General features: G+C 37.3%; 1 protein-coding gene across 1 annotated transcript; it reads left to right on the top strand.

Annotated features, from left to right (window-relative positions):
* Positions 1 to 746: 746 nt before the first annotated feature.
* LOC104071706 (cytoplasmic polyadenylation element-binding protein 4-like) lies at positions 747 to 14953 on the top strand. Its single transcript, XM_009586084.1, has 8 exons — positions 747 to 828; positions 3835 to 3858; positions 5879 to 6052; positions 8464 to 8553; positions 9183 to 9301; positions 10217 to 10331; positions 10542 to 10723; positions 14137 to 14953. Exons 1-8 carry the CDS (start codon positions 747 to 749, stop codon positions 14362 to 14364), a joined length of 1014 nt encoding a protein of 337 aa, XP_009584379.1. The 3' UTR covers positions 14365 to 14953.
* Positions 14954 to 16918: the final 1965 nt, after the last annotated feature.

Genomic DNA, 16918 nt, shown 5'->3' with positions numbered 1-16918 from the left:
CACGTTCTTGCTTGTCATTTTTGTCCCTAAAAATCAGCAGTTAAAATCATTACTTCATTCATGAAAGCTTATGAAATTGGGATCACTTCAGCAAAATCTTGTTCAGCTTGAATATTTTTCCTACAGCCTGTATGATTGGTGTAGAATATGAAAGAGTATATGCAAATTGACGTAAGTTTCCTGGCTTTCCTGGAGCTGGATGGTGGGAAGCTGTCTCAAGTGGTAGAGCTAATGCCTGGTGGAAGGGTGTTACTTGTTCTCACAGTCAGGTTATGTAAAAAGTCAACATGAATATTTGTCCCTTTTAAATTTCAAAAATATTTCTCTGGTAACTTCAGTGATTAATGTGCATAGAAACCTGAAATTCCTTGGAACTCACCAATGAAGCTAGTCTGATTTGATCTTTGAGAGGAAAGAAATGAGAGCGTATCAATGACTAATGTAAAAGATTGCACTGTGTTACTATAGTGGCCTCTGTGCCAAGGTAAAGAACAGAATCCCTGCCTTAGGAGCTCTTGGACTAAAGTTATAAATTAGGTACAGAACTGGACAGGTATTGCATCGATCTAGACTTTAAATGTCTTAAACCAACTATAGCAAGGTAGTGAGAATGAAGGTACAACCATAATTTAACTTTGAGCATTCAGTCGCTCTGTCCATTTCAGGGTTTTATGATGTTTACATTAATATTAAGTATGGATGCTTGTATAATTCTCCTAGTTGTAACATGGCCTTAGAAAGTTGCGATGGTGTTCACAGGAGATATGGATCATCTTGCTCGCTGGTCCCTTTGCTTTAAACAGTCTGCTCTTGAGCTGACCTTTTTGTGTAAATCTTCCACAGTTAATGGCACAAAATACATCTGAAATTGCTACCATCCTGCAGAGTGGAAGGCAGCAGGAACCATTAAAGAGCGCCAGGTGCTCAGCCTGGACACACTTTTTGCAGGACAACCTTGTAGTAAGTTTGGGGTTTAAGTGATTTAGGACTCCTGCATACATTTTTCATGCTTCCTCAGCAGAATATGTTTGTCATTGGGAACTGTGTACATTATACAGAATTGCATGTGTATACGCATGCAATGTGTATATGTGTACATGTGTATACACATGCGCATACACAACATGCTGACAGTCTTTTTGGTGCTTCCTATAGAGGGAAGAAAGCTCAACACATGTAATTGGAGGTACATTAGACATAAAAGATGAGAGTTAAAAAAAAAAAAAAACAGAGGGAGATGGCGAGGAGCCCATTAAGTGTCTCAAATGAAGAAAAGACACAAAAATTTGAGTGGGTTGCTTATTCATTAAGTTCCTGAAAGTGAAAGACAGTAAAAGCAGCAGATTTTGCAAAGGATCATTGGCTTTATTTCTTACATAGAAAGGAGTGTTGCACGAGGGCTGAGGTGACAAAATAATTGAAGCAGCTGCTAATAGCATTTTAAATTTCAGACTGATTTTATCGGAAAAATATTTCTGCCTAAGTTATTAATAAGCAGTTGAACCGGTTGCATAAACACTTTGTATTGTTTAGGTTTTGTAACATAATTCTTGCTCAAAGATCTTGTGAGATTAGTAAATCTGTCCTAGGCCCTTTATGCAATTATCTCAAATGTTGAAGAAATGGGGAAAGGAAAAATAGATTTGAGGAATCCAAACCAACATTGTAGTTGTCTCATTTCTCAGCCGGGGACAGGCAAGCATCCTGATCTTCAGAATTAAATCTTTTTCTTTGGTTGGTAGCAGTTACCTTAAGGCTTTGTTTATGTTGCAGCTTAGCTAGGGTATTCCTATAGCAAAGATTTCTCTTAATATGAAATTATGAAAGCCAGAGACAGAATTGGTAGATCACAGTTAGCTGTCTTCCTGGCCTGCCAAAAGAGCATTCTTTAGTTTCGTGTTGTGTATTACATTGTGTGAAATTAATGGCATGTGATGAGCTCTGAATTCAATGAGCAGAGAAAGTTTGTATCTGTGCTGCACTGGGGTAGTTTATAAACTGTGGCTCCTGAGAAATGTTTTGAAATGTCAAATGTTGGTATTTTGTGGGTTAGATGAAGCAAATGCAGAAAATAAGCAAATTAAGAAGAAAAAAAAAAATCTTAGTATTTGGTTCTCAAAACCTCTTCAGTAGTATTTGGCACTGGAAATACTTCCTAGCTGGTTGCTGAGCTTTATTTGTTGTTTTCCATACTGGTAAAGGAGAAAAATCCTATTGCCTTGAGTGACACAGGTGGCAAAACAGTGAGGAGTCTGCTGACCTAAATTGTGGTCACACATCCGCAGTGGGAATCGTATCTCTGCTGCATGCTTTGTTGCCAAGAATGGGTGTACTGAGTGAAGGAGTTTGTGTGGGTTTGTTAGTAATTTAGAAACCACAAGCAAGATTTTTATGGCTTTATAGGCAGAGCTGGTTTTGAAAGTGCTTGATGTTTTCTAAAACGTGCAAAGGCCTCTGAGCTTTGTCAGAAATGCAGTAAGATTGCTGATTGCTTTCCATGAAAGACAAGTTCCTTAAAACTTTCTACTTTGAGGACTATATGAGCATCTTGGATTTCTAAATTCAAAATTACCATGGAAAAATTATACTTGTAAAGGCCCTCAGCCTTTAAGATTCTCCCATAAAGCCAGTACCTGTGTGAACGCTCGAGAGTATGCTCCAGTCTGAAGACTAGGGCTTCATTATTTTGTATTCTTGGTGTTCATTGTGAGTATCTCTATCAGCAAAAGATCAGAGAAGTAAAATGATCTTACAGATGTTAAATAATCATGAAGTAAATTGGATTGATATAATTTTATTTTGAAAGGAAACGACTCATGTTCTGTTGTGGTTTACAAATATTTAAATGCTTAAACTAGTTGTCAGCCTCAATTTTGAATGAGGAAGCAAAATAAAAAGCATGATGCGCTCAGAGTTTCTCATAGTACTTGCCAGGAGAAACCAAGTTTTGAAAACAGTTGGCCTGCTTTCAGACACAGATTTTAATGAGATTAAAAGAGAAAGAATGTGCAAGTTTGATTAGAAAGTTTGGCCATACTGTGACAGTGAGTCCTGGAAGCCAGGACAGAAAAATGTTGTATTTTTTAGTGGTAGAATTGATTTGTTTTGGTAAATGAAAAGTAGGAAGCAGTGGGTAGCTGTCGAATAATTACAGCGAAGTGTACTACGTTAGTATGAGAGAATATATACTGTTGTACACAGACTGCAGGAGGTCTGAAAGGCAGTTTTAGTGGCCCAGATGTTTTCTCTTTAAGTTTTTCAGCTGGTTATTTGCCAGTAATAATTTAACCAAGGATTTTGTGGGTTGTGCAAAGCTTTTATAGCAAACTAATTTGAAAACAGAAATTAACACAATAGTCCTCCACTTTCCTTGTGTTAGGGCTTTTCCTACAGTTCAGATGAAGGTCAGTATTAGAGAATGCTTGAACTTGGCAAGGTAGAGCACATGGTGCGTTGCAGTATGTGTCAGGAGACCTGGCGCGTGAGAAAAAATCCATTTACTTATAGGCATACACCCAGCAGAGGATTAAGGAATAGATTAAAAAAAAATGTGCAAATTAAGAACTAAAATTGTTTTCAAAAAGTCTCTTTGAGTATACATACGTACTTTGTCAGCCTCGTATCAACATGTTTTATCGATAAGTAACAGAGATGGTGCAAGGAAGGCATGGTATTGCGGGCGGTGGGGGAGGTCAGCTTGTGAACACCATTTTAAATGACCTAGAGTATGAAGAGGCTTGAGAATCACTGAGTTAGTATAAAGGCGATAAACAAGGTCTTTTGGTCCTTATAACAATGTTTGAAAGGCTGTTTTCTTTCTCATTTAACATGCAGCAAGGACATATGGGAGAAGGCGAGGTAACAATATTCCTATTTAATTTTCTAATGTTGACAATGTCTCATGGGAGAAATAACATTAAGTTGTTACTAGAGGGCAAACTCCAAAATTTAAGATTATAAAGCATCAGTTTCACATAAGTTTACATAGTCTGCATGCCATAAATAAACATTTTAACTGAATTAGGTAGTACTCCACAGTAGTACTATTGAGGCTGAAATTATCACAATCCTTACAGTGGACATCATCTATATGATTTGTTACACTGGAGGGCTATGTTGCTGTGTTTGTGTGTATGTTATGAATGCCAATGCTGGAGAAGTTTATTTTGGTTCTGCTGGGGGCTGATGGTTTTCTTGACGCAGCATAGACTATAGTGAATGTATGTCCTGGCCTGCTAGATTAAAGAACCAGATCCTGCAAGCTGGCATGTTGAATTATCTAACAGCAGTGGTAATGCTGATGAACCTGAAAAGGTTTTTTAGGTATGGAGAATTGCTCCCTTCCAACAATACCTGCAGGATTGGGGTCTTAAGAGATGAAACAAAAGATGTGTGCATCAGTTCATTAGGGAAAACAAAATAATGTTAAAGTCTGTATTACAATATTTTTATCATAGTAGGAAACAGGTTTGCCTAGCTACAGAAATAGGCTTGATTATAGTTATTTTTATTTTAATTAAAGGTGTACAAAGATTCTTGAAATTTCACATAAAGCAAGCTGACCGAGCCTTCCATTTTTTTATTCGTGTAAATTCTGTGGACTGTGGTTTTATTGTATTTTTTTCTTTCAACTTGCTAGCTGTTTGATTTTTGCATGGAAAATGTCTGGATATTGGAACTGGTCAAATTTTCTGTTTTCAAGATGTTTTCTTTTTTAAAATAAATTTATTTCAAAGGAAGGAAGCAAGAGCAGGATAAATTAACCTTACCAATAAATTACTGTGGTAGATTGTAATGAATTCTGATAAAGCAGACATAGTATATTGCATCATAGGCAAAAGGAAATGTATCCTAAAACTTGTAGCACACCTCATTTATTTGCTTACTTTCCCTATGTATATTTGTTTATTCCTAAAATGCTCCTTAAATGAGTAGAAGTCTATTCAGTTTGTTGTCTAGATATTGAATACTATAACTAAAGGATGAATTCATGGAAGAGATCAGCTTTTGTGTTCTATTTATGGTATTATACAGTTGCATTTACAAATCGAAGAATCTTATTTAAAAGAAATAAATATTATTAAGGAAATCTATGGTAAAGCATTATCATAGAAGAATATTGGGCTGTGAGGAGAAGCATGCTTTCAACATTTTCTCTTAGAGTGAGTCCATTAACGAAACTCTGTTGTAACATCTTAAGTAAACTTGCTTCTAGGAATGACACGGTATTGCCTAGTTTTCAGTCTTCATTTGCAGTAAATTACAGTGGGTCTTCCTGTTTTTATCAGGATATTTTTGTTACTTAGAAGTGGGCGGTTTATGATATGTTTTGATATCAGGTAATTTAAATGTGTAATATATTTAGCTGGTAGAATTCTTGTTTTCCCATCTGCACTGTGAAATTGTATCTACTCATTGTAAGAAGCTGTTCACTGGAAAATTATATATATGGCTTAGGTTTTAGTGATGTCTGCTATTGGAAAAGTCCCAGAAAAAAATTTGGCTTATATTCTCTTTGTTTTTACACCTTTTAAAAAGAAATCTAATTGGAAACATGAAATATTATGGATAAATGGTCAACTTGAGCATCCATTAGAAGTACTGTTTTGTTTCAAATTTTCTTTAGTTGTAATGCGGTTATGAAGAAGGTAGCAACCTTTTCTCTGAAATAATGCATTTGAATTATTGAATGATATTGAAAACTATGAGGGTCATATGAAATTGAGAACATAACTGCTCATTAAAAGGGAAGATTGCAAACAGTTCTACTGCTAATGCAGCAACTAGCGCATTTTTTAAAAATTACTTAAACAGTGTGTGCTTTGTTCTGTTAGTATGTTTTTTTTTCCTTCTTTGTTTTTTTTAACCCCTTCTTCAGGTCAGTCTTCACTGTTTCCAATGGAAGACGGGTTCTTGGATGATGGACGTGGGGATCAGACCCTTCACAGTGGTTTAGGATCACCTCACTGCTTCTCCCATCAGAATGGAGAAAGAGTGGAACGGTATTCCCGTAAAGTCTTTGTTGGCGGACTGCCACCAGATATTGATGAAGGTGCGCCCAGAAAATCTTATCCAGAAAAGCTCCTTCTGGCTTAATGACAAAACTGTGGTGTGAAACTTTTTGTCTGTTAGCTAATGAATGATTGTTTTCCGAACTCTACAGAAAAGCTTTGATATGTAAATGGATCTTTGCATGTTACCACTTTCAGTCCATGGCAAACGTGAGATAATTCAAAACTAGTTTAGACTATAGCATTATTCTGTCATTGAAGAACAAAATCATGTTACCACACATTTAACTGACTTTTACAGTATAAAAATTATAAAAAAGGGATAGTGGTGCAAAAATAAACAAGTAAGTATCACCTGTTGAAACTCATAAATACATTGCAATCATTGTATAGGCACCAGAAGCCAGTAGTAGAAAAAGTACTGCTAGTAGTTTTGTAAAGTTTGTATGGCATAGTAAGTCATAGCTCTTTATTTGGATGCTTATGTGTAGTTCTCAGAAGTTTTCAGCAATAATTATGTCCTGTGGTAGCTTCTAATGTGTGCATGATGAGGACTCAGACAGGAACGAATCTGTACAGAGGCAGTTGAATACAGTGAGGAACCAGGAATTTGTGGTGGGTCCATCATACAGACTAATAGAATACTGCAGTTGTTATTAAAAAAAAAATATATATATAATGCACAAGTGTTGTGAAGCTTCATTTCACCAGAGTTCTGCAGTCGCTTTGTATGAACGTGCTGGGATGGTGGTTAAAGAAATAGAGCAACTGTAAATCTGAAAAGTTGCTTTTTCGTAATCACAGAATCGTTTTAATACCTACTCCTTGTGTCAGGGAGAGTGATTGTAATGCACTGCAGTGTGTGCTACTGTGACATGACAACCTGACTTTCATGTCAAACATAAGAGCTACTTTATTATTAAAAGGTCAAATATAACATGGTGTTTATAAGAGGAAAAATGATCTTACAGTCTCTCCCTTTGTTGTTGTTGGGGTTTTGTTTGTTTTTTAACTTTGTCACCTTTGTTGTTTTAAAAGCAGATGAGCACATGAATAGTTTGGTCTCTGTGGACCCTAGCTATTGAAGAATAGGACCTTTCCTAACCTGTGCTAGGAGAGTAGCTTGAATTTTTCAGAGTTGCTTCTGTCAGCGCTCTTCCTGTTAAATGCACAAGTGTGAATTAGAATAAAGAGTATATGATTTAAAATCTACATCACAGCTGAATTTTTCATTTTTTTAAAATCCTGTTTCTAGAAAGCATTTTATGTATGTGCTTTAACATTAAATTTGTGTTAAGTGCTGTTCTGAATGGAGATCTATTTTAAGAATAGATATGTAGTAAGTATTGTTCTCCTTGGTTTATATCTTCATCAGCATGTAACCTTGACACATTACCATTGCTGTATACATTCCTGATGATCTGTAGTGCACAAAGAAGCTGTCCGTACAGTGGATTGTCAGTTGCTATTTCATTAGTAATGTCATCAAAGAGTGTAAACAAACTGAAAAAGACACAATTAGTAACACCTTTTCAGATTTCTAACTGAATTTGAGGATGGTGAAGATCCTCTAAATTGTGTATTAGGAACTCCCAACAGTGTGCTAGTATAGAAAGCCCTGTAATACTGTAAACAGGATACAGTTGAGCAGCGTGCCAATTTAGATGATGCTCCAGCAATGTGAAGTTTGTTCTTTTTGTTTCAATTTTTTAATGAAAAATTCTTGTCCGGAGAACTTTAACTAGCGATGGTTCAAGCGTGTTTGTGGAGAAGGAAAAGGGAATAATCACTCAATTTCAAGAACAACAGGATTGCGACTAGAAGACTTCTATGGGACTAACATATGCAAATTTATACCAGTAATTTGAGGTCAAAGGCAGAATTGAAATGGATGCAAGAATTGCTTGATATAGTAATACGTTCTTGCCATCTCTCCTATAAAATTACATAACTATGCACTCTGATAGTTTGAGGTCAAGCTCAGATAGTGTTTGCACATGTGGCACTGGCATGTGATACAAACAGGCATGGCTGGGTCTTGTGATAGTCCCTTAATTTTTTTCCAGTCTTTCTGCAATTATAAGGCATATTGGCAGAGCTGATTGCTTACTACCGAGTCAGCAAATTGTCTCTAAACTCTTTGTGCGAGAATAGTTGAAGCTGGGTTATTATAGCTGTGTAGATGCAGTGACTCCATTTCTGCGAATTAGTGGGTTATGAGCTTTTATTTTTAATCATCAGTAGAAAGAAAAGCTTGATCTTTGACCTGTCTTGTTTTCTAATGTGTGTTCTGACTCGTCATAAAGCTTCCCCATCAGCTAGTAAGCATTGCTTTTAGGGTCACAGAATGTTTATTTATAGGATGAAGCTACCTGAAATCAGTATTCTTCAAATGTCTTCCAGTCAATTTATTTTAATTTCAATTTGTGTCTTTTTCCTTCTCTTTTTACAGATGAGATCACTGCTAGTTTTCGTCGCTTTGGACCTTTGATTGTAGACTGGCCACACAAGGCAGAGAGCAAATCTTATTTTCCTCCTAAAGGTAAATATCTGATAACCAATAACATACGAGCATTTTAGAATCATTTGTCTTGATAAGACTCCGTTTTAGACAAGAGTTTTGTGACATTGACCCAATGTTTAGGGGAAAAAAGTTAAATCCTTGGGATTGTTATAAACTTGTGGAATTCTGAATGTGGCTTTGCAATTACTCTGCACTAAAAGAATTCTTCCTTAACTTCCTGGTTTTACTTTATTCCATTTTCCTTTTCCTCCCCTTGTTGTTCTTCATTTTTGTAATAATAGTCAAGACTAGTCCTCTTTAAGGGGACTAAATGCCCTCCATAGAAGCTGGGAAGGATTTGTGCCTTATATTAACAACCATCCTGGCAAGTTTGCTTCTACAGCTGTAGCTTTTGTTAGTTCATACCGCTGGCTTACCCTTTTCGAAGAAAATGGGGAGAGAGTGTGCTGATCAGCAAGTTCTCTGCTTTCTTCATGTCTCTGCGGAGGACTTGCAGGAGGCTGGGTTGGAAATGTGTGAGAGCATCTTAGTTTGTCCTTTACTCTATGGTAGCATGATGACATGGTGCCAAACATAATTCTGGGTTAAATTATTATCCTATAGGCAAATAGACAAAAGAAGTTACGTGTTTGTTTTCCCTGTTGTAGGATATGCATTTTTGCTGTTCCAAGATGAAAGCTCTGTTCAGGCACTGATTGATGCATGTATTGAAGAAGATGGAAAGCTCTATCTTTGTGTTTCCAGCCCCACTATCAAAGACAAACCGGTAGGTAGAATTGTCAGGGCCTGCACAATTCCTGTATGATAACCAGAAATTGTTCTCTTCATATGCCTTTTTTCCTTTTTTCTGTCTTCAGAGTGCTAATGTTTAAATTTCTTTAAGGTGTCAAATTAAGTTCTCAAAGAGAAGACCAACTTACTTGTTTTTAAACTAGACATTATGAAGGTTTTTAGTCTAGTTAGAATTAATATTTTTTTTTTAGAAAAAGGTTTGCTAAATTTCACCATTGCTGATGTAATAAATATATTTCCAGACAGGTATTTTATGCTTATTATTGAATAAAATGTAGATTTCATATTGTCTGAGTGTTGCATGTAACATGTTTTGACAGAGACAAATCCAAAAAAACGTAACGTGGCATTGAACTGTAGATTATTAGTACAAATAGTTTTGGGGCTGATGCGAGTCTGTTTATAGTTGGAGAGACTTCTGCTATATTCCTGTACTTCAAATTTGACCAGCTGTAGGCAAATATAAAGCAGCTAGTTTTGCATAGTAAATAAACACGCAACTTTGCGCACTGGAGCCTGTTGCATTGAGATAACGCTAGTCTAGTGCTTACACTTGGCTAGAACAACACGAATAGCGTAGATACGTATGCACCAATGTGGTTCATACAGCACAGTTCAGTCATGATTAAGTAAATGGTAAGTAGAGGGTGAGTTTTTTCCCAGAAATTTGGGTAACCAGGAAGTGGTGAAATTTAGTATGATCAAGTGGTCTGTCTTAGCAGAGCTTATTACCATTTCGTTTTGAGAAATGATTGCTGAACGCGTAGAAAATGAATTTAGAAAGTACAGCCGTTTAAGAGGTTTTCTTCTTTGTAGGACACTGTTCTAATTTATATTACTGAGATACTTTGAATTGTGAATGGTTAAAAAAAAGGCTTTCTGTCCATAGGTTCAGATCCGGCCTTGGAACCTTAGTGATAGTGATTTTGTTATGGATGGTTCACAGCCTCTTGACCCACGAAAAACCATTTTTGTTGGTGGTGTTCCTCGGCCTTTACGAGCAGGTACACTCTGTGTTCCGCAGCACTGGGCGTGTTGAATATGCAGTCTGATTGGGGCAGCCACGGGGGGAATAAGTTATTTCAGCAAGGGAAGTATTAAGTGTTCTTGACACTTATAGTGGGGGACATGAATACAAATGGACTGTTTCATTTGATGCTTTTAGAAAAAATTACCAAGTCTACTCCACTGTTTCGTTTTCCTTTTTGGTTTAGTGGAACTTGCAATGATAATGGATCGGCTGTATGGAGGGGTGTGCTATGCTGGAATTGACACAGACCCTGAGCTGAAGTACCCAAAAGGAGCTGGGCGGGTTGCATTTTCTAATCAACAGAGTTACATAGCTGCTATCAGTGCTCGCTTTGTTCAGCTGCAGCATGGAGAGATAGATAAACGGGTAAGGTCTTCAAGCATAATCTATTTTCGTTCAGTGCTTTCTCTAGAAATGCTTTTCCATGTAAATGTGTGCCATTGTGAAGACTGTAAATGTTATATCAGATTAATTGCATATTTAGGGTTAGATTGTGCCACTTAGATACAACACAGAATAAAAATGAAGGACTGGTACAGAGCTGTTGCTTCTGAACGTGGGAGGCAACTGTGAAGCAGACTTTCTCAAATTGCTCAGCCTAATGGGAAGCATGTCAGCTGCCTTGCCCTTTATATGAATATTGCACTCGTCATATACTCCCACTGCAAGTATTTGCACTTGTAGTGTTTGTATAATGTCAGGGAGTAAGCTATCTGCCAAGGATGGAGCAGTTCTTACTCCTGTTCTGCATCTTTTGAGAGAGTGGGCAGAATGTGGCCCTAGTGTTACACATGGTGTGGTGGGTGTTCCTAGAGAGAATCATAGTAATGCATTGTAAACTCGTTAGTGTGCATTACAGCCTCACAGTCATCCTCCGCAGCTTACGTAAAGGCTGTGTCTGGTTATTTTAATCCTTTATTATTATAAATTAAAGGAATATGCCAAATGGGTCTGCAGTTTGCTTGCCTCTGCCCTCTCACCTGTATACAATATGACTTTGCCAATTACAGTGATCTTTGGGCCGCAATTTTGAGAAACTCTCAAAAGACGGGAGACTTACATCTACTGTTCTGTCTGATTTATGCTTTGTCTCTGGATTTTTCTTATATGACTGTCATTATTGATCTTAATTTTATAATTACTACAGAGGAAAACCCCCCAAACTTGGCTTATTAGCTGATTATCGTTTCACTTCTGCTTTGGCTATAAAGCTTGGGTAGAAGAATTGTAACAACAATTTGACTGTGGGCCTATGAATTGGAATGTCTTTGTTCTAATCTTGGCTCTGAAATAAGTTCTGTACGGCTTTGAACAAATAATTTGGGCCGCCCTTGTGCAACTTCTGCTTGCATAAGCAGACACTTGGGTGAATAGGTCCATTGAAGCTGGTGGGACTACAAATTTAAGTAAGTACTTGTGAACTCTAGCAAAGATTTTGCAATCTATTTCCCCTTCCTTCTCTCCTCCCACTCCTTATTTCCCCATTTTGTGTGTAGTTAAGAAGAAATGTGGGAGGGTAAGTGCTCAGAGGATTCATTATAAGAGGGCTTGGGTGCATGAGATACAAAAGAGCAACAGTGGCAATATGGCAATACTACTTTTATGAATAATTTTTTCTAATGAAGTTTTTCTGTAAAAATAAAAATAAAATTAGTAACAACAAGGGATTTCCTGTAAAATTAGGCAAGGAGGTGCTGCTAAAGGGTGTGCCCTTCAAAGAGACAATGCAAATTAAATGCTCAGTGGCCTGCAGCACCCACCACTGCAAAGCTTCTGATGAGTGCTGCCACCCTAAGCGTGCCTGACGAAGTTGCTGTAATTTAAGCTATTTCTCTGTAGTTCGGCAACCTCGATACACCTAGCACAAGTAATAATTGCAGGCCGTATTTGGCACATGCACTTCAGCACACACTAAATAAATGGGCTGAGGACTCTGACTGTTATCTGTGGGTTGCAAACTTGCATAAAAACCAGTGCCGCAGTAACAGGCTAAAGCAAGCAGAGGTGTAATTACCTGTGCTGTAGTTTGGCCTCTGTATATGGCTGAGTAGACATAACAGAGCAGCAGAATTGCCATGTTAAGGCGGTATGCATAGCATCTTTGTAGGTTCTCCTCTTAGCACTTGTAGAAGACAACACTCATCAATGAATACCCAGCCTCAAACTACATAGCAAACTAGGTGATGAAGGGAGAATATGGTGTTAGGAATATTTGTCTGCCTCTGCTCTTTTACAATTTCATTCTTCTGAGTTGGCATGGAGGGGTGTTTGAGAAACAGAACTCTAGCAGTGGAAGAGGAGAAAAACTGAGGCCAAAAAAAAGGCTGCTGTACTGTCTCCAAGTAGTTTATATGTACTAAAGCACAAATGGCATCAAACTACTGCAGTGCCCTGTCTGGACTGTGATAAAATTGGGTAAGTTTAAAAACCCCAGGAACTTGTGAAGGTCCTTATCGGAATGAGCTGGCATACCTCTGAGATTTGTGAGATACAGAAAGGAGCCAGATGTAGAGATAACAGGTTAACAGTAGAGACCCAAGTTACGGTAGAGACACGAGTCACAGTCTGGATATTTGGAAATGCTTGTGAAAACGCCTAATTACATGAGCTTCAGAGAAGGCTCACAAGCACTTCTAGATGTACCTATACTTTTTTAACATTTTGGGGTTTTTTTAAGTTTTGTGTTGCACTTCTGATATGTCACATGGACCTTTTACAGTTCTGTAGAGCAAAGGAATGGGAGTGGAGGTGATTACTGGTTTTGAGGTGAAACTGAGCCTTTAGGGGATGGCAGTGCTGCAGTTGTGATTTAAACATATAGGCATGTCTAAACGAGCTGTGCTCTACCCAGCTGGGATACTCGAGCAGCAAGCTTTGCCTTGTCACAGAGAAAGTGCTCTGGAGTGCTGTTGAGCAGGGTTTTGTAGCCCACAGTACAGCAGGCTTGGTTTTGGTATGCAAATGCCTAGATTAAAAGCTAGTAGCCTGCAGATGTTGCAGTGTAGATATATCCTTGGAGCACCAGCTGGTAAGTTCCTGTGAGTCATTATCAGTTAAGAACTTGAAATTTTTCTTCTCCTTTCTTGTATGCTGTACTGAATTACTGCTCATCATCTGGCCCTTAATGCCAACAGCGTAGGTGGCCATCAGTCCCATTTTAAGCTTTTCATTTGATGCCAACAAGATTAGGTAGGTTTCCTTTTGCTGAGAGGACTAAGCCACAGAAGAAGAAAACAGAAATGTGCTGTTTATTAAGATAATAAATGAAATTTTTTAAACTTGGAAATTCAGACATTGAAATTTGCAGACCACATGCATATTTAATCTGCAGTTACAGTGTTGTGTAAACAGTTTACATTCCTACCTGAAAAGGTAGGAGCTTAATTGTGCATCACCGTACTTAAAAATAAACCCCCAGAATTCTCCAGGGTTTTGATGTGAGTCTGTGTATCAGTTCTGTAACAATAGGTTGATTGGTCCTTTCTGTAAATCAGTGACAGCATGTGTGATACTGATGGTCAGCATTGGCTTCTGGGTTTTTTTAAGGATCAAAGGAGGACAGTGGGAACAGGATTGTTCTCCAGTTAAGTGCCTGTAGTTTTGGGTGTTTAATGATGATGATCATGTGTAATGAGGGGGAAAATTCTTGAGTGTGATGTTCCCTACTACAGAACTGTGATCGCAATCCTGCTAGTACACAGATACTAAATAGTGTGGAATTGTCATTATCTACATTGTTATTAAGAATTGTAAACTTTCTTCTCATTTTCTGAATACAGGTGGAAGTTAAGCCATATGTCTTGGATGATCAGCTTTGTGATGAATGTCAGGGGGCCCGTTGTGGTGGAAAATTTGCTCCGTTTTTCTGTGCTAATGTTACCTGTCTGCAGTATTACTGTGAATATTGCTGGGCTGCTATCCATTCACGCGCTGGCAGGGAATTCCACAAGCCCCTGGTGAAGGAGGGAGGAGATCGCCCAAGACATATTTCATTCCGCTGGAACTAAATGATCACTGCAGTGCTCATATGCAGGCCTCAAATTAAGTGCACTCTTCTGTTATCCTGATTGTCCCTACCCCACCCTACCCTTTCTCTTATTCAAGATAGCATGTCCTTTTGTAGTAGTCTGTAATTTAACAATAGTATAATGAAAGAATGACCTATAATATGGGTATTTTGTAGAATCTTGTCATTGAAAACTGTATTGGGAACTCCTTTTCGTATTGATAACGTTGCAAGTGAGTTGCATTCTCTTGTCTTTACTACCGAGAGAACACTTAATTTCATGCAACATTTTCTTAGAGGAGAGAGAAAAATATTAAGAAAAGAGAATTGAAACAATAGAGTATTTTGGGTTTTTAATTAAATTATTGTTAATAAAGAACATAAGAATACTTTTATTAAAATAACCGTGTAACAATAACACTATCAGTCTGTTCTGACACTTTTCCCCCAGGGAAGCCTGTTTTTGCCTCCTTTTTGTTTCGACTTCGGATTTTTCCAGCAACAGATGAAGTTAGCATTTACCTACCAACAGGAAAGAGCATGTTTAAAGCAACAAAAATGCATGAGCAAAGTTGAAGCAGCATTATAATAATGATCTTTTTTTAAAATCTGTTAAGGGTTTTGAGGCTGAAATTTTAGCTCGGTATGTATCTGACTGTGCCTCTGACTACCACCCACATCCAAATTACTAATGAGATAGGCAGAGCTTACTCTGTTTTCATCAAAATGATTACATTTTAAGAATTCCTGAATGTAAAAGTTGAGTAAAGTTACTACTGAGGGGGGAGTGCACTTTTTTTTTTCTTTAAGAGAATTCAATTGTCTGGTTACAGCCCTAGAAATCCTACCAAAGCTAGAGTAATGACAACTAGTTAACTGGCATTTCCTCTCCTGAAGGATAAATATATAGATTTTATTTTTGATGGCTATATATAACTCTATATCCTAATATACTAACATTCATCAGGGGCCAGCTTTTGCTCTCCATTTTGACGTGAAAAAGTAGAAAACCTAAAGATACCTCAAGGATATCACTGATTTTTATTGAAGTTTTGATATTCCATTGTGTCACACAAACTAAAATTGGCTGCTTATTCGTTTCCCATCTTGGATGTAAAGATAGTTTTAAATACCCTCTAACTTAGTGGTAACAGAAGGCATGAACCTAAGTAGTTTCCAAGTCTTGTTTTGCACTATTTTCTGAATTTGTGCATGAAATGGTGCAAGCGTGCATATGCCTTTCTTACTCTTCCTGTAGAAAGAATCCCAACTAAGATTCCACCTCTTCAGAACTTAATACGGGGAAATAAAGAAACACAGGTATTTGAAGTGCCAACATTGCTAAGTTAATGCCTGCTTTATTATGAATAAGTTCTACCTTGAGAAGCATTAACACAGTACATGTTAATTGAATGATAAAGAGTGGGTGCAGGGGTTTAGTTTGAAATAGTTGAATGAAGGAGTAGTTCTGAATATTATTTTTATTACTTTTGAACTAATGCCCTGGCCAACATCTCAAGTGATTATTTAGCAGTGTGCAAACAAACAAATTTAGTGGCAATCTTCTGAACTGCCCGAGTGGCATGGTACCATCCTAGATTCTCTCAAACCAAAGACTTGCCTCAGCACTGCTTGGAAAACATCTGCTCCGTTAAAAGCCTTTGTCGGCCCCCCTCATCCCGTTCCCCCAGCCCAGATTATCTTTATGAGAAGCAGTTTTTATTTTCAATACAGGCTTTAATGAACTATACCTTACCAAGTTCCAAAGGTCAAAATGGAGACATTTGCTGTCTACTAGTCAAGTATAGAAAGGGAGCTGCTTTTAATGAAATCCCTGAAAATATTGACAACAGTAATGCAAATGCAGAGTGCTCTTGTGTAGATTGTCAGGGACTTTTTTTTCTCTGAAGTACATAATTATAGTTGGAATGTTCCTTTAATTTTTTTAATGCTTGTAGGTGGCTTGGGGTGTGCTATTGTGCCGATCCTACCCAGTAAACAGGTGAGATGGGTTACCATTACAAGAAATAACACTGTTTGAGAACTAGCTTTGAATAATAATTTTCCCTTTGTACATGACCTGCTGAATTTCGGTACAGTGTTTTTGTAGCTAACTTATTTTGTCATGCACATAATGTATATTTGTTATGCACTACTTTTGTATATCTTGTTTTTCCAACAGTGAGCATTTTTAGGCACACTTTTCACTGACGGGATATCTCTTTATGCAATACCTCAATTTTTCATATTGCAAAGAGTAGCTTTTTGTACTTTTATTACTGAGAGATCTTCATATACTTCATTTTTTAATATAAATAATTTTAATAAATTTTATTTTCTTATATTCTGCTTTTTATACATTTCAGTGCTCTGCATACATTTTGAATTATGGATGTTGTGCACTGGCAATGCTATTTTAGAATCTGCAGAGAAAAGAAAGCATGTTGCTTAAACATCTTAGCCCAGCACCAGGTATTTGGTGTACATATAATTTAAGAAATAGTATATGTAAAGTTGAGAATTAAAGAAGAAAAGCATGAAAGTGACAAATGACA

The sequence above is a fragment of the Fulmarus glacialis genome, unplaced genomic scaffold (assembly GCF_000690835.1).
Source record: "Fulmarus glacialis isolate BGI_N327 unplaced genomic scaffold, ASM69083v1 scaffold25289, whole genome shotgun sequence".
NCBI classification, from domain to species: domain Eukaryota; kingdom Metazoa; phylum Chordata; class Aves; order Procellariiformes; family Procellariidae; genus Fulmarus; species Fulmarus glacialis.
The sequence above is the reverse complement of the archived record's forward strand: the minus strand, read 5'-3'. Positions and strand labels throughout refer to the sequence as shown.

Excerpts from the sequence above, each read along its gene's own strand:
- LOC104071706 (XM_009586084.1), top strand. The coding sequence starts at position 747 with ATGGTGTTCACAGGAGATATGGATCATCTTGCTCGCTGGTCCCTTTGC. Across the intron at positions 829-3,834 it reads TCTTGAGCTGACCTTTTTGT|CAAGGACATATGGGAGAAGG; the intron begins GTAAATCTTCCA and ends TTTAACATGCAG. Across the intron at positions 6,053-8,463 it reads GCCACCAGATATTGATGAAG|ATGAGATCACTGCTAGTTTT; the intron begins GTGCGCCCAGAA and ends CTCTTTTTACAG.